The 18,882-nt window shown below is 39.3% G+C and overlaps 1 protein-coding gene across 3 annotated transcripts in view; it reads right to left on the reverse strand.

Annotated features, from left to right (window-relative positions):
• Positions 1-18,882, reverse strand: part of LOC131685389 (protein phosphatase 1 regulatory subunit 3C) — a 151,387-nt gene that overhangs the window by 82,303 nt on the left and 50,202 nt on the right. Inside the window, exon 2 of one of the 3 annotated variants that reach the window (XM_058969088.1) lies at positions 12,767-12,847. The exons of the other annotated variants lie outside the window; for them this stretch is intronic. Coding sequence (XP_058825071.1) covers positions 12,767-12,809 — 43 coding nt within the window. The 5' untranslated portion in view covers positions 12,810-12,847. The remainder of the gene's footprint in view (positions 1-12,766; positions 12,848-18,882) is intronic. 3 annotated transcript variants of the gene reach the window in all.

Here is an 18,882-nt window from a genome sequence, read left to right on the forward strand (position 1 = left end):
GTTCCTGACAAGGTGTGTTTACAGAAAGTGGAAGAAGCTAGAAGTTCTTGACCTCAAAAACACGATCCAGGCAGCTGACAAATAGGATTACCGTGAGAGGAGTTCATCTGCAATAGGGTGAGAGCAATCTAATTTATTTTGTTATTGTCTAACAGCATGGTTTTGCATTGTACCTATAGTTTTGTATTAGGTTCTTAACTGATACTGTCAACTCAGTTTGTCGCCAGTTCACTAGTACTGTTTGCATGGACTTATAGAATTTTTGTGCACGACCCTATTCGCTCTAAGAAGATCGCAAACAAATCCAGGTCCTTGTAAACTGTACTAGCCGAACTGTCAAAGGTAAACATTCGAGAATTGTTTTGATATACGTCTGTTCTGATTGGAAAACCGGAATCACAAGTCGTTCTTCTAGTGTGAAACTCTTTTTATGGCATTCTGCAAACCTTTCTTTTAATTTTCGTTCCCCACAAAAGAATTTAGTTGACCTAATGTTTCAATTGTGGATTCTCGTTGTTTCGGAGCATGTGTTGTTGTATCGATTAAATTATAGAATTGGCAACATTCGAGTGAAAGTGACGTCTAGTCCATTACATTCCTGGCAGCAACGCAAAAATGTGTTGCCAACATTAGTTTTTTGCTTTATTTTTCATTTCAGAGTTTAAGAGCGAGTAAAGGCGCTTTATCCTAGGCTTATTAGCCAGGGCAAGGTCTAAATACCTCTGTCCCATCCCAAAGGACCAAAGGAGTGACATTAACCTTCTTAGCCAAGTCACTCCCAACGATTTATTATATCCCCTTTAAACTGAAACGGTCGGTACGGTTGTCCTCGTTTCTTCCTCCTTCAAGATTCAAAGCAATTCGTTAATTAAATTATTCATTGAATGAATAATTTAATTGCCGTCTAATTTTGAAACATCTTCAAACCCAACTCTGCACAGTAGGCCTGGCCGTTTTAATATTTGCGACATATGAAAATATGCTTCAATATGTTGACAAGAAAAAAACTTCAGAATAACTGCAGTGTTTTCCAGGATGCTTTTCAATACTGACTGTGTAAGGTTTAGAATAGAATAGAAATCTCCCAACATATTCACGAGCTGTCAGAGAAGAGGTGTTAAATGTAACTCTCTGCTCTGACAATATTATGCATGAGTTGGCAAACTGGCTCGCATCAAACGAGCTCGAACCGTCGTTATCTGATCGTAAGTATCTTTGATCATTTAAACGTCTCGCCAGATATCGTCGACTAGGTTCCAGGTGTATCTTTCGACGATTGAATCTCCACGTGATTTGGATGAGGTCGTGGATAAAAAAAAACTCACTCATTGTAGCAGCATACCAAGAGGCTTACGCGCTTCGAGTTATGCGTGCTTCTAGAGGAACACCCTGATGGAATACCGAATTTGTTCATCTCAAAAAGTTACAGGGAGCAGGGACGGGTAGAAGGCATTTAAGTTGGCTCGTAAAGCATACAGAAATACCCTTTGATCCTCTGAGCGAAGTGACCAGACTAGCAGATTAAATAAGTTTCTTTCGAAATCGAAAGACTGTCATGACAGTTCGATTAGAACTGCTAATGGTGAATACTCGTCTGATGTAGTACTCAACTGTCTTTTTGACACACACTTTGCGAGCAGTACGGAGCCATCGCTGATGATTGCCCCTGAGTTCTTTTCAGGCATTTCTGATTCTTGGGCATTTGCTCGTAGAATTGTGACAATCGAATCGATCAAATGGGCGATTGAAATTTTTGCTCCAGGTATACTACAAGCATATCTTGAAAAAGGTTCTTATTTGTAGTTTTGCAACAGGATACATTCCATTAGCGTGGCGGGAAATAACTGTAAAATTCATTCCCAAAGATGGCCGCGTCACTTATGAGGTTGCAAAGAGCTTTAGATGGATCAGTCTGACCTCCTTCCTTCTCAAATCAGTGGAACGTTTAATCGACCACTACATTCGGGATGTTAGCTTGGGCAAGCACCCGCTGCATGTAATGCAACATGCATATCAGCGAGGGAAACGTATTTCTACTCACAATGTTGTCCACAACATTGAAAAAGCTTTTTCACAAAAGCAATCAAGTTTAGGAGTTTTTCTCGATATTAAAAAGCTTTTGACAATGTGTCCTTCAAAGCCATTTTAGAAGGTCATGGATTACCTTCGTATATCACGAACTGAATACACGCAATGCTTAGCAACCGACATCTGCGCTTATCGTTAAAACAAATAGAGATAAGGAAACTGAGTGTCTGCGGATGTCCTCAACGTTGAGTCACCACTTCTATGGAACCTGGTTGCCAATGGCGTGTTGAGGAAACTAAATAACCTTGGGTTTTCGACGTATGGTTTCGCCGATGATCATCATATAATGATCACCGGTATTTACATTAACACACTTTTTGATTTGATGCAGCAAGTTTTATATGTATCTTCATGTTGGACTATCGGTTAATCCAAATAAAATATCAATGGTGCTTTTCACGCAACGAAAGATTACAACCGGAGCTCGTCCATTGCAGTTCTTTAACTCTGAAATTATTGTCGCAGATCATGTTAAGTACGTTGAGGTAATTCTTGACTCAAAACATAATTGGTCAGCTCACATCGATTTCACGATCAAGAAAGCTTGCATGACCTTCGGCCAATGTAAACGGGCTTTCGGTAAATCTTGGGGACTCAAACCCGAGCACATTCAGTGGATCTACACAACAATTGTTAGACCAATACTGGTATACGGGTACCTCGGTTAGTGGTAGCAAGGAGAAGTCTTGATAATCCAATCAAAGTTAAACCATCCTCAGAGGATGGTCGTGATGGCGATGACTAGTTCGTTCTTGACAACACCTACTGCTACTCTAGACGCACTCTTGAACTTAAAACCACTATATGTGTTTCTGAAACAAGAAGCACTTTCTTGTGTACTCCGTCTTAAAGTTCCTGGGCTTTGGAACAGTGACTTAATAGATCGTACAACTAACCACACAAGACTGTGGCCCCAAATGGTTACTTGAGATGAGTATGAACTTGTTCCCAGTGACCTTACTCTCACATGTAGTTTTTCTTTTAAAACTTTCATTGTGAGAATTCCACTTCGCCAGGAATGGCTATCTGGCTGGATGGAGCGACAACTTGAAGAATACATAGTTTGTTATACTGAAGATCCTGAAGAATACATAGTTTGTTATACTGAAGATGGAGGGCCAAGACGGAGCTGGTGTCTATTGTCGTGAAATGAGATTAAACCAATCTCATTCGATTGGTAGATACTGTACCGTAATCCGAGCAGAAATCTTTGCGATTCTGTGTGGCGTACAATCGGCAATTCAACAGGGAATTTGCGGTAAAAGTGTCTATTTTGCTCTAACTGTCAGGCTATCTTGAATGAACTTAGTTGGACAGATTGAAGATAGAAATTAGAAATCGCTTGTCGAACTCAAGTTGAGGAACTTAGCATTTCAAATGCTATCTATCTTCAATGGGTACCCGAGCATTCCGGTATTACTGGAAATGAATGGGCGGACGAATCGGCTAGAGCGGGCGCTGCGACTTCGTTGGTCCAGAACCAGTACAATCACTTTGGATAAAGCACAAGATTCGCTTTTGGGCTGCATCCGAACATGCCAACCATTGACGTAGCTTGCAAACTTCAGTCCGAAAATGTCAAAGAATTTGTTGCATTTTTCCTATCACAATTGCATTAGTCTGGTCAGGGCACTGACTGGACATTGTAAACTCAACTATCACATGACTACTATTGAGCGTGCTGAGTATTATTCATGTGATCTTTGTGAATCCGATTACGGAACATCATATCATTTGATATGCAACTGCCCTGTAGCAATGCAATGGCGTATCCAGATTTTTGGTTCTCCATACATAGATGAACTTATGTACAGAAAGCTAAAGCTCAAAAATATGCTATTTATTCCAACTCAGTGTGGTAAAGAGCTATAGTTTAAGCCGTATTTGAATAACAATATCTTTTCGGGGGTGTTGTCGTTATGTTATCTCAACATCCCCTCGGGGATATATCCGCTGACTGCTTAAATAAAAATTCTAAATTCCTCCGGGGGTTGGAAATTATATTACTTCTATTGTAGCACCAGCAGATCGCTATTTTCCCTACCCCTACCTTACTACTTCCCTAATCTTTCCCATCAGGGAAATGATCAAAAGACAGTTCATGGCAAGGCACAAAACTCCAATCAACGTGGGGAAGTGCGATTTGAGCTAGACGCTACTGATTCCTGATGGGCGATGAAAATTCATCACGTGTTACGCCTGTTTGTCTGTGGTTATTTCATTTTTTAACTGAGTGTTTTGAAACTCAGGCGAAATCGTCATTCGGATGCCCAAATGTAGAGAATGCTACTGCTGGAGGGTTACTTGAACCATATTAGAATTGGATTTGGGGGTGGGCGTAGCGTAGTTGATAAATCGATTGCCTTGTACGCAGCGCACCTGGGTTCGATTCCCGACCCCACACATAGGGTTAGAAATTTTTCTTAAGAGATTTTTCTAACCCGAAGAGGGCGAATGATCTGAAGGTTAAAACCTCTATAATCGAAATAAAAAAAGTATTGGATTTTTTCTCGATTAAAAACGGTTGATATTATCGATGACATATGGTATACATTTAGGCGGAAAACTCTTTAATTTTGTTTGTGTAGATAAGAAAATAAGAATTCGGTGAAAATAAAATCGAAAACAGCTTTTAAAACCAAAACCAACGGGGAATGTACTTACTGAGCGGTAAACATTATGAAGACGGTATAAAAATAACACTTATAACATGTCGCCAAACAATCCATTTGTTTATACCGGTCTTCACCTTCACAGAAAAAAGAAAGAAACAAAATATTCACACTGTGTTGGCCAATCGAGTAATAAAGCGCCGTCCAACTAGAGAGCCGCTCAACGCTCGGAAGGCAGTAGGCGTAGAAATTAATCACGGTATGTTGCGATTCACGTCCTTCCTCCCGTTACAGCGAATGGGCGGCACTCACCAGTCTTCGTAGGCAGTATTTATGTGCCAGCGTATGTTCAATTATGCTGTTATTATTAATCGAAAGAAGATTGATTATTTCCCCCCGCAGGCGATGGCAGCACTTTAGTTTAATGAAGTGAAATTGTGATTACAAACGTGTCACAAGTTATGGAGCTCGTTGAACCGGTTCAGTGTGATGTTGAGAATCGCTTGATGATCTAGCAACTGACGACAAAGTATCTAGCTCCATTTTAGGTCTATTTCAAGCGAATATGAATGAGTTCTCGGATCCAACATATATGGCAAATGCAACACCATAGAATGGTCCAAAAGTGACATGAGCAAAAATGGTAAACATTCTGGTCTTTTGCTTGGGTCTGGTTTGTGAAATTGCCATCAGTCCAAATATAGCTCACTTTCCCGTACAAATGATTTCATTTAATTTCAACAGGAAACTGTATTTAGTTTGTGTTTTTTTGTTATTGTGATGAAGAGGGTCGTTGTTTTCGAAACCGTACCCATCCTCGAAACGACGATATGCCCACTAAAATATGTTAATTCCTTTCGGAAACTTGATCTTCGTATTAGACGTAACACCACTTAACCTCTTCAGCGACGCATCACTTGAATTAATATCGGAAAAGTCTTCTCGGGGTCGATTAATGCCTATCTGGCCGATATAAATGTGGTTCCAAGAGAAACAAACGACTGTACGCAGAAGGCTAATTTTGAATGTGGAATCGCGGACGGACGCCAAAGGGCCACCAAAAGAGAAAGATGCTGACCGTCGTCGCATAGTCGTCGTCGCGACGGATACTGGAGGGAGCAACGAAAGAGAACTATAAATTAGGCGTCACGCCACATACGGTTCAGGACCGGCTCATTGATAGTCATGGCGCGGCAAACGGTCGAAAGTGGTTCAGTAAAGAAAACTATGCACCGAAATGTATGTTGTATATGAATTTAAACCGGCTTGCTGCTTGGTGATCACGCTGTCGTCGCATGAACAGAAATGCAGACAGGACGGACAAGAGCCCGAGCCGGTTTATATAGTTGTGTCAACCAGAAGCGCAACCAGACACGCATCCACGGTGTGACAGATAGGCCGGATTACCGAACGCCTTGCAATGATTCGCTCGCTCAAACAAAAACGCCATTAAGATAAGGACACCGAACGTCACTCCCGCATCCCCTTCGCCGGTCGGTTGTGTGCACAATGCACATGCGGGCGCTGAGAAGGATTGCGACTGTCTGTTCGCAGTGTCCGTAAATAGATCAGGAAAGCCACACTTGCGAATTGCAACCGGCTGAATTGACTTTCGTTGACCCTGAACGAAAGGAGGAGAGAAAACGGTAAGCGGTTTGGTTCGATGTTGATGACGTTTCAGGATGCACCCGAATTGAAGAACGAACTTTTGCGCAGTTCGAGTCGACTCAAACTAGCTCTACAACTGCAATACAAGTCTCTGTCAAACCAAAAATCATCAACCTCCTCTGTTATATTTTAAGAAGGGTAACCTGTTCGCTGAACAGACGCCACACTGATAATCGCAGGGCTTGACCCGATCGAGGCGCCACTGATCATCCCTTGATCATGTACTGTTCGTGTGACTCTCCTGCTCTCTCTCTCAGTCCCTGTCTCGCTCCCTCTCTCGCACACCGTCCAAAACAGCTCGGTCATAGATTCGCGCAATAGAATCAACTTGAACCGTGTGGCGCTCGTGGTTGTAGTGTTTGGAAATGTTTCTGAATGATTGCTGAATGTGAACATTGACGTAGTACCACCGGCCTCGAAGCTGATCCGGTCTGACTAAAAGTAACCTCGAACCTATTTGCAATGATCCGGAAAACTTGACACACTTTCGACGCTTGACCACCAGCGTCTGTTCGAGTTTTGGGCAACCTGTGCGAGATGGCGATAAGCCGGAACCAGCTTTTTGCCTACATTTGGCTACTACTGTGGGGCCAACTGAATATTAGTAGCGGTGCGCTAGCTTGCAGTCAGTTGCTTATCATGGACGCGTGTTTTGATGGTGGGGGGAAACGTCAGGGTCTGCCGACTTCACTGAGTAGTATACATCTGTGGTGCGTTCATGAGATAACCTTCTCCCCAGCTGTCACCCGTGATTAAACGGTGATTCCACCGGTCGGAATTGGTTGACAAGTGATTGTGCAATTGAGTGACGTTTCGCGGACAATAGCGACTCCTGTACTAAGATCGCGTGTCGTTGCATTGCACTGCATCATCACTGCTTATTTATCATGACGATGGTCTCACGTGGTTCAGTCCCACATTGTTTTTCACACTGCCGTGCATGCGCGAAAGGGGTGTGGCCAAACATTCTCTGATCGATTGTGGGGAACGTGTGGATCGAGGGCAATTTAGGTGATCAGGATCGTCCCGTGTGCGCTTGATCGCTCTCGTCATGTCGTGAATTTTGGATCCCTAATCCCACTGTTTACATATAATTATAAACTGATATATCCCTACACTGAAAAAAATCCAAACGTTAATTCTATTTGCTTCAAACCGCATAAAATTCATATGAAGAAGAAATGCTATTGTTATCACGCGCACACATACCTTCTACGTGTCAACTGTATAAACTATGTATGCACACACATAAGTTATATGTGCATATTGTTATAGAATGGGGTTTTATGTGCCTAATAATTATGAAATGTGAATGTAAGATTAATATTTCTTGTAAATACATACATTAGGTTTATGTGCCAGCAAATAGTATCTAGGGTGATGAGCCTATTTGCGCCATGTTTCTATTATCACCCTACCCATTTGAAGCCGTTGGGTAGAGCAGTGTCTGCCATCTTTGTTCAACGCATTGAGTCAAATGGTAGCGCAACAATAGGGGCACTCGATTCGTGTTTTCATTGTGCTCAAACACGAGAATTTTACTGTTTTCAACGCATTTGTGTTATTATATTGGTTCTTAACAACGAAGCAAAGCGGTTGATGTCAATTTTTACGCATTCTATTGATTATAAGGCAAGAAATTATCGAATTACTGAGGCACCTTGCTTAGTATGGTGAAAATAGGCTCATCACCCTATATGCCTCCGTTAATTGCAAAAATCTATGTGTAAAATCAATAGGCATAACGTTTACTTTTTTTTTGAGTGTATTTTAGCCTCGAGACGAAGGCAATTTTGGTCTGGCAGATGTCCAATATTAGTGACATTTTTCTATTCTTAGTAAATCTACTTTGTAGGTTCATTGTTTGTAAATAAATATTGTACCTACTTGTATGACGAATAATGTATAATTGTATAATTTCAATCGCAGAATTATTTAACATTTTTTGTGTGGCAGTGTAACACACAAAAGAACACACACAAACACTCCTTCAAAGTGTGAAAAAGTGCATATTTATTCGATTTGATTGAATGTCTTATTTTTGCAAATCAATGTACAAGTGTTCCGAAGACTTCGAAGCGCTTCGACGTAAACGTGTACTGTTATCATTCTTTGAAAGACTGTTCATACTTGTGTGGTGCTCCAGTCTAATTTGATGTTTAAGATGCAATAACAACGAATTTCAGTAATTTTGCGTGAAAAGCCATCCCAAGATTCCTTGAAAATGGATCCTGATCTATTACTTCTAATGCTGGTAAATGCCCTTCAATTAAAGCATCATTTGCTCATTTTCATAGCAAATAGAAATATTTCTTTTTTGAGAGTTATCCTACTGAAGCCGCAGAGTTGTGTTCTCGGAAAGCTCCCTGTCAGAAACACTTACTACAATTGCAAACGAGACGGGAAATGTCACCCATTAAAACACTGCTTAAAGTCAACTGTAGCGGGCCGTTATACTCACTTTGATATTCGGTGTACGGTTCAGATGTGCGGGCGCATGGGAAAGGGTGTGCGATCACGTGGGAATGGGTGTGCTTGATGCCGCGGTTATCATATTATAAGTGCTATAGCGTTCACTAAATTATCAGAGCGTTTTTGTTTTCGTGAAATCTAGGGCGTAGTTGTGCGTGCATAATCGCGGATGATGTTCGTCTTTGAGTATCAAGGGCTCGAGCGTTTATATGCTAACGTGTTCGATCGCCTGGGCGTTTGTATGTCGCGTGTGAGTAGGGACTTTCGAATGTACCTGATTCTAGATCGCGCTAACACGGGCGTTTGTACGCTCACTCTTGAGACCACGTGTGTAAATTAATATGTGCTGAAACGTTCACTTAATCTACGGGACTTAACGGACCACTTCAGAGTCAACTGTGGATATTACCTTAGTGTAGAAAACGATTTTTTTCACCGTGCATATGATAGATGCAACCTTCAATTCGCTTCATACCCTAAAGCAAAGCATAACAAATGTTTTAGAATGAATTTAAAATAAGTATATTCATTCGTACGGAAGATATCCTGTCGAGAAAATTGGAGACCTATGACAGGTTCATATAGTATGACGTTATCGTGCGCTGCTATTTTCTAGACAGGTTATCTTCACTAGTACCGTAGAGAAAGCACTCAACTCACCTTGATCCCTTCGTGACAACCGAAGAAAGCTTTCCCAATTTATAGAAACTACAAAAACGGCATTAGAGTCGACTTTTCCTATCCGAGAAAATTATGAAAATATTTCAATGTTTACCTTTATATCGGCAACACCATGAAATGTGCATGCACTGTGCGCATTTTGTTGTAATTTGGTCAGAACTCCATATTGAATACGTCAAGACATGATTATTAGAGCATAATTAAGTATTTTTGTATACTACAACTTAGACAGCATGCTTTATATTGAACAAAACTGCTTTGACACACATTCATTTTAATTATCGCTCAATAATTGAGTGAAACATACTTGCGTTTCTGGCCATTTATAGTAGCTCATTTATTACATTGTGAAAACGTTTTGCCTAAAATTTTATTCCATGGCCATCTAGCTAGTTTTTCTCGTGTTTGTTGACACTAATAACATCACTTGCATTGCTGTCATGCATTTTATCTAGCTAGCTAATTGAAAAAGGGCAATTTCAATTTCAGGGAACCGATACGAATATAAATGAAGAAATGCATTAGACGATATTTCAGATTTTAGTAGCACCCGTATCTAATGGGGGCAAATAATCAAAATACTTCATTCAGATATAAGTATAATCGTTGCTGTTGAAAACTGTGAAATCCAACTAGTGACAATCGTATTTTTTATACTCTATGCAATCAAATCACTACTACGCACCTGCACAAAAGAAAAAATGGATCGGCGCTAGTTGGATTTTCTAGTTTTCATCTGTAACGACAATAAATTGGTCCTAAAGGTACTACTTCAATGAAAATAATTGACTATTCAGTCTGCTCAAAATTGTTGTTATCCAATAATAAATAAATAGAGTGTGTCAGTCTACACCGAATCTAATAACGGCTTGGAAACGATGAACAAGGATTATGATCTTACGATCGTTCCTAGGCAAGGATTTGTGCAGAACCGAACAATTACGAATACATACTGTGACCAAATTGATTAAATTATGAGTAATAAACCTCGTACTCATGAAACTAGTTGTCTTTCCAAAAAACTAGTTCGCTACGAATATATAAACGACGTTACATTCGAACGCTTAGTTGGGTAACTATGGTTGTTTCTTGGGTATGTTTAGTTTTTATGATGATTCTTGTCCAAAATTTGGAGATACACTACATCAACTAAAAGAGCCAACAGGTGAACAATGTTCATGATTTTAGGAGCTTAGTCGCGATTTTCGCAATTTCTCATGACATTGCCGAGATATTTTACTCATCAGTTCACTATCGGATTTTTCTGGCAGAGTAGCGTGATTTATGTTCACGATTTATATATTATATTAGGAATCATGAACCAGTTCATGAATACATGAATAATATTTGTTGATTTTTTGAACTAGCACTGATATTGAATCGTGCCTAATATATTAGGATTCATGAATTACGTTTACGTTCTTTACACTTCTTCTCTGTAATGTTTGTATATTACTGATTTTATCATATCTTTGATTATTATTACGATATCTTTGATAAACTACATGTATGCTTTACTTATTTGAACGAGTTGAGTTTTTTAACTAACGGGTAGTAAACGTAAAATTTGTCAAAATTTACCACCAAACTGAGTCAGTGTCTAAATACAACTGCTGTCAAAATGTATGCACTGACAACAGTTGGGGTTAGAACCTGACTCAGTTTCGGGGTCAAGCAAAAACGCCAAATAAAACCATGACAGTTTCTTAAAATAAGTGTTCCATGAAACAAAATTAGGTCCTTACAAAAAGGGCGATAGTGATAATATACTAGAGCCTCGCCCGGTGCTCAGTTCTATAGCGATATAATTAGAACAGGCACTAGCACTGAAAATGCTGTGGCAGCAATCGAATCAAAACAAAACAACATTATTTGATCAGCCACTTTTGACTTTCAAATTTTTTAGGGTTTGTGAAATGAATTCTTTGAAACTGGCAAAACAGTTACAAAAATATATTTTCGAATCGCGAATCTTTTATTCTTTAGGTTTTTATTGAATTTCTCGAGCCTTGAATATAAAAAAACTTCATCAGCAATTCACCGTGTCATAGGTAAACGAGTTATAATTTTCACTCCCTTTTCTTGTAAAATACAAAACGAATAGTTTTGCACAAGCAAGGTCTTATTCATCCACTACATACAAATGTGAAAATACGATGACTTTGCGAGAATAGTAGAATATGGTAGATGAATGCCGAAAATGGAAACAATTGACAGCAGCAAACATGAAAAGGCCACCAGGATCAAATGAATTGAATGGATGAAATGAATTCTCGACAAACATATGATTACGGCCTAAAAGCCAACTGTCAAAATCCACTTTGAATGGAAATTCTGGACAAACCGTTACACGCCAATCACAGATGTTGATAATAAACGAAAGAGAAAAGTTTTCTCTTTCATAAACTGTTGTGAACTGTGTTCAACTAGTAACGGTTTGTCTGGAATTTCCATTCAAAGTGGATTTTGACAGTTGGCTTTTAGGCCGTAATCATATGTTTGTCGAGAATTTAATAGATTAGTCACTTTTGAGTCATTGATTTTTAAATTCATCTACGTAGAAAAATACAAACTTACTACAGATTTCGTATAGTAATAAAATAAAGGTTGTATTTTTGGTATTTAGTATTACTTTGCCCTTCTAGGAAAAGTTCTACTGTGTCTTTGCGTGTACTGATGGAACTCTCTGTCTCTCTTTAGTATACCGTTATCTATTACTTTGCCTTGTATAAATCCAACAAAATAAGTAACAAAGTATGAGCCACACGATACTTCGGTCGGTGTCAGCTACGCAGTACTCAAATTATTTTTCGTACCGTGTTTGTTGCTGAACATTGTATAAACATTTGTCAAAATCGACTTTATCAAATGAAACGCTAGATTTTTGCCTAGCATGTTTTGTCAAAATAATCATAGTAACCAACAGTGTTCCTAGAATATTTTCACTGTCAACATATTTTTTTCCCTTAAGACTATATATGTTGAGATGCGGGAAAAAGGGAAAAAGTTTGAATTTTTATAAAGGTATGTAGCCATATTTTTATGAAATACTTGTTATACGCTTAGCGTAGTATAATGTCCAATTTGCAAAATCTACTTGAGAAAATAAAAAAATATTAATAATTGTCGAAGCTATAGCAATTTCCGCAAAACGCGTTTTTTCAAAGAGGTTTGCCGTGTCTACGATTCCAGTCCAACAGCTCAACAGAAACCATCAAACTAAAAAAAATCATTAATATATGTACCTGTGGTGTCCTTGAACGATCGATTTAAAAAAAAATTCTTCATTTTGGAAACGGGGACGGGGAAAAAATCACTATTTCCACCTGAAAAAAAATTATTAAAAAATTCATATCAATAATATGAAAATTTTGACGAAAAAATGGAATTCTCTCAAGGACACGGCAGTTAAATTACGAACAAGTCAAAAAAAAAAAAGTTTTGAGATCGGTTGAAAACTTTTCCGGCAATCGTAGTCACCGCAAAGACGCTTTTGGAAAAATGATTTCTAAATAATCGCGTTTAAAGTTTCAAGTATAAGCAACACCTCTATAAGGGAGCAAGATAAAAAACACTATAACTTTGCGTCCACTGCTCCGATCTCTATAAAAATTTGAGGTAACATTCTTAAGAATCTGAGCTTTAAGAATAGAAAAAAATGATTTTTTGAGCGACCAAAACATATATAACCCCTTAAATCATATCTGGTAGATCGTTCTCTGTCTGTGAAATTAGGAAGTAACGTGTCATATAGCTTCATCAACTTGTCGGGTGTACCTCAAGGGAGCAATCTCGGACCGTAGCTTTTTTTATTTATTCTTCAATGACGTTTGCTATGTTATAGTCCCAGGTGCAAACTCATATACGCTGATGATCTCAAACTCTTTCTCATTGAGCGGTCAATAGAGAACTTCAGCGACATCTAGATGCTTTCTGTAAGTGATGCAATCGCAACTTGTTGGCTCTCAGTGTGTCCAAATGCTCTATAATATCTTTCACGCGCAGAAAAAATCCATTTCTCTGGAGCTACAACATCGCCGGCCAATTGCTAGAGAGAGTGTCAGTTATCAGAGACCTTTCAGAAACCATTACTCTCACGTTATAGCACAGGGACATAGAAACCTTGGCTTCATAATAAGAATAGCCAACGAGTTTACTGATCCATATTGTCTGCGGGCTTTGTATTATTCACTTGTTCAGTCTGTCCTGGAAGCTTCCGCAGCCATTTGGTGTCCTTATACGAGCATTTGGACTAACAGACTTGAAGCAGTACAAGCAAGATTCCTCCGCTTTGCTCTTAGAACTTTGCCGTGGCGTAACCCAACAGAGCTACCACCATACATTGAACGCTGTCGTCTGTTCGATATGGAAACTCTGGCAAAAAGGCGAAATACATTCAGAGCGGTATTGGTTGGGAAAATATTGACTGACCAAATGGATGCCCCAGATATTCTCTCACAAATCAACATCAACGTACCCCCCCAAGAAACCTCAGATCACCTAACTTTTTAAGACTCGACTTTAAGCGCACCGAGTACGGTCAGAACGAACCCATAAGGGCGATGTGTAATGTTTTCAATAGTGTGTATGACCATTTCGATTTTTATGTTTCTAGTGATGTTTTCAAGAATAGACTTAGGAGATTGACTTAGCTTATACGATTATGTGAAAATATTTCTGTAATGCTAGTGTAATTCCCCGATCAGAAACACATAACAGAAATGTTTCAAAATTATATCTCGCATTATTACTTGTTATAAATTTCTGTTATTTTAACTACTAACGAGACCTAATTTATAACACAATATGTTACAAAAATTGTGTTCTGTTATAATCTTGTTATTTCATTCTGATCGGGTCTGTATACTTTGTATGAAATTTTGTTAATTTGTTATGTGAGCTCATTGTATTAGTTGAAAAACGTAAGAAAAGATTATGGGTTTTTACGCGCATTCGAGGTCTGCTTCTGAAGTGAACCTCCCATACAATTTCATGTAGACCAACACGGGTCAGATGAAAAATGAGAAATAATTAGTAAATAGTAAAATTGCTTGGTAATGTGATGAGAATTCACAAAAATCGCGAGTAAGCTCCTGGAATCATGAACATTGTTTGACTGTCGGCTGTGTATTTCCAAATTATGAACAAGAATCATTACAAAAACTAAACATGTCCAGGGAACAACAACAGTAACCTAACCAAACATCCGGATGTAACGCCATGTATATATTCGGGGCGAACTGGAAACACAAATAGTTTATTGAATACAAGGTTTATTATTCACAATTGCAAAAACTTGCTCAACTTTTCATGAATTTATGAATAGATTTTTTCCCGCGCATTGAGAGCAAAAGAAGAGCAAACAAAGTGGACTAACACTTTTACAAGCAAATTTATCATACTGTAGTATATATGCTCAATTTGTTTTATCATGGATTATGTTGTGTTGTGGTATAAGGCAGAAGGTATATTTGGTCTATAATGCAAAGAAGGCATGATTCCGATTCAGAATATACACGAAACGATGTCATTAGGAAAAAGTTTTGGATGATCTTAATAAAATCTAATTAATATCTCTTATATTTCCTAGTTATAAGAAAGTTGAAGTTAATGCTCTTAGTCTTCTTTTCCTTAGTTTCAATATTCGATAAAATTGCAATCCCCAAGTTGGCCGTCAAACTAACGTAAACGTGTCGTATCAAGTAAATGAAATGAATGAAAAAATACCCCAAAAACAAACAAGCAAGGCATATTCATAGCCGTACTTCACAAGACCGTAGGCTACAAAGCACCAGCATTGGCGAAAGCATTGATGAACATTGAAGAAAGTAAACTAGTAAGTAAGGACCCCAGGCGTTATTAGACAATGTCGTAAGCACTCCAACGTCGAGAGAAAGGATTTACGCGCGCACTGACAAACTGCGTATGCCGAATCCAATAAGGCCATTACAAATCTTTTTTAAAAATTATGTCCAAGTACAAATTTTTTTCTGAAGGGGGGGGCAAACAAAAAATAAATATTTATTTTAATAAACACAATTTTTTTTCTTTTTACATTTTCTTTCGATTGTTCTCGTGGACGTTTCCGCAGGGTGATTTCGTATAGCGGGGTTGAGCTATTTGTTTTACTAGAAAAATTCAAGCAAACATTACTGAATCAATCAAAAGTTCACATAGGAAAGGGATGCTAAAGTTTTCGTTTTAAATAATTTTCCGAACAGTGCAATTTCTAAATTCCCAATAAAAGCTTGAAAGTTCTCTATGAACTTAATGTAAACATTTAAGAGTACATTAAGGTATTAACTTTTGGTTGCTTGAATAGTTTTCGTTCCGTTGTGGCGGCATAAGGACCGACTGTACACACAAGGCATGAAAATCGGTCAAAGGTTTTTCATATAAGGAAGACTGTGCAATCACTCTGAAACTCGACTTTTTAAGCTTGGGCAATCGTCTCCGTGTCGAGTGTCTCCTCTTCTAGCGATTGTCCGATTACTTGGAACACCACATCATCCGTGAAGCCAAAAATCGTTATATCTCTGGGAAGGTTCAGCTTCAATACTCCATCGTACACTGCGTTCCACAGCGTCGAGTCGAGGAACGTCAGTTGTAGTTGTGATTCCCCCTTGTCTGTCTCGTAGATCAGTGTTCGGTACTGAAAGTAGCTCTATAATATCCTGCAGAGTTACTCATGCTGTACAGCGAATGGGCGATTGCTTCCCAGCTAGTACTATTGAAGCATTCTTCACGTCTAAGGGAGCACCACGAAATCCTTATCTCTGCTGTCTCCACAGCTCCCACAACCGTTTGGATGGATTTCATTGTAGCCCTGCCTATAAGGAAGCCGAATTACATGAGATGCCGTTCTCACGGTCCGCGTACTTCGTTAGCTTGTTCAGGATTACTCCTTCTCTCTAACATTACCAAGGGATATATTGACTACGCTGAAAGATTTCCATGTTGTCCCGGCATCGGAAGCAACATCAGCTTTTGTCGCTTCCAATTATCGGATCGTTTTGAACATATCCGGGCTCTTATGTATCGCTTCACTTTTATGGCTTTCGCCATCTCGATAAGCTGTTTGTTGGTAAATCGATCTTCATCTTTGTGATCATCCTCCTCACTGTACAGCGTAAATAGATTCATGTTGTGGGAGAAAACCTTTCGATGGTGACCTCCATCTTTTCCGGGCACCTTTCAGGTGGTGCAACTGAGCCTTTTATCTTTGTTATGCCAACTTTGTAGATCTCTCCTAAGGAAATTCGCGTTGGCTTTGTGGCAAGGCTTTCTTGTACAGCTTGACTGCTTTGTTGAGAGCGGTTCTTGCAGCTCGCTTCCCTCGAGCTTTCTGACTTCTTTTTTAATTTTAAATATATTTGACACGGCACAATGCGTGAGCACAACTGAGCCGTGGAGCGCACCTTGGGGGTCATTTGGTCCGTCTTCTCTCGCGTTTTCGTTTACGTCCATGTCATCATCGGTACTGCATTCATCTTGCTCATCGTCGGATGTTCTTATTTGTTGTTTGTGCTTACGGGTCGCTATTGTAAATCCTTCTTCATCGGTATTAGATTCCTTATTGGTGGTGTTGGTTGTTGGTTTGGAAACATTTGCTGTAATCGTTGTTACTTCGATGTTGGTAACGGCAGTTGGTTTAGTGGTACTGGGGCCGATCGTTGTTGGGTGTTTGTGAATTTCCGGTCTGCAGTCGTTGGTTTACCAACTGGTTGTGGTTTAACATACGATGATTGTATACCGGCTTTGGTCGTATCAGGTGGAATTTCTTTAGCAGTCTCTGCGCAAGGTTTCCCGTGGTGTAGCGGATGATCACAATATTGACAGGTAGGAATCTGTCCTGGGTGCGTGACTAGTGTTCGTTGAGAATATTCAACACCATGAGGTGATTTGCATGTGAAAGTCAAGTAAGAGGGAATAGGTTTTGTCGGACGCATTCTCACCACACGAACTCCGTTGCGGAGTCTTGGGAAGTAGTTCCTCCAACTATCTTCCTTAACACTATTCACCTCTCCGTATTTTGACAGGATTTGTTTGATAGCGAAGGAACTAGTACGTGGTGCCAGGTCATGTATCTTTATTTCAATGCTGTCAACATCTATATACGTTGGGATACTGTATAAAATGTTATTACATTCGATGATGTGTTTCATGTTGTTCTGGGAGGCGAATGATTCTGATTGACTAATATTTTTTAACATATTCAGTACCGCATGACGTAAATGGTGGAATTGCACCGCATAAAGTACCGCAAGCTACGTTGAACTTCAAGTTCACCTTCAACATTTGCTCCCCTTCATGAATTGATGGTATTACCGGATATTTCGTGTAGTCAACAGCAACACAGTTTGCCTGCATCGTGATATACTTTTGCTTGGCATTATCACTCATTGTTAGTTCACGTATCACACACTAGGCAGAAGGAATCAATTTTTGCCAAGCGTCGCGCGGATAAATTTGATTACTTGCCCTGCTATTGCAGCGGAGCGATTTCTAGCTTCTGAACTGAGCGAGATGAGAAACCGAAGTGATCTCCGACTTCTTCTCCAAGCTCGGAGGCAACTTATACGTAGATCGATGATCGTCGTATTGCACCCGGCGACCGTTTCTCAGTTTCCCATCCCTTGGTATGGTCGCATTACACGCCTTTGTTAGTAGTGCCGTGAACTCGTTCGCATTTAGGTTGAAGAGGATACCCTTAAATTCAAGTTCTTCGACGGACACGTTCCTGTGAAAAATCGCTGTTTTCCATCTTCACTCGTTTATAAATCTCCTACATATTCATATTCATGTGTAGTTCATAGTCCTGTTATCAATGCTGTACCAAATCGCTTGGTGGTCGCTGTGGATATATCCTCGCACACTTTTCAGTCCATCTTTCCGGTTACTCCAAGGCTACAAAAATTGACATCGATAATGGATTCCCGGTTCTTCCTGCGGTAAGTGCCGATGATACCATTATTTGTAAGATCTATATTTAGTTTTGCTAGAGCATTCTTGATCGCTGATGGCCAGACAAAGTTCTTTTGATTCCAGCGTCTATCTCGAAAATTTCGCATGTTTCTGGTTCTTGGAATATTTCAGAATTAATGTCTCTTCGAGTTCTTGGAAAACGGCTTATTCGATTTTCACAAGCTTAGCCTTAAATGGAAGGTTTAGTAGCAGATTTTGATCTGATCAAGTTCATAAGAATCGCACATATGGCTGCGGATATACGGTATGAATACTACTATCCCATATGAATTTTTTAAATGTCAAAAACCTTTCGGTAAAGCTCATGTATATTGAATATTGAACCACATATAAATCTCCAGGAGTTTGATTTGAATTCAGATTGTTTCCGTATCGA

Source organism: Topomyia yanbarensis, chromosome 2 (assembly GCF_030247195.1).
Source record: "Topomyia yanbarensis strain Yona2022 chromosome 2, ASM3024719v1, whole genome shotgun sequence".
Classification (NCBI taxonomy): domain Eukaryota; kingdom Metazoa; phylum Arthropoda; class Insecta; order Diptera; family Culicidae; genus Topomyia; species Topomyia yanbarensis.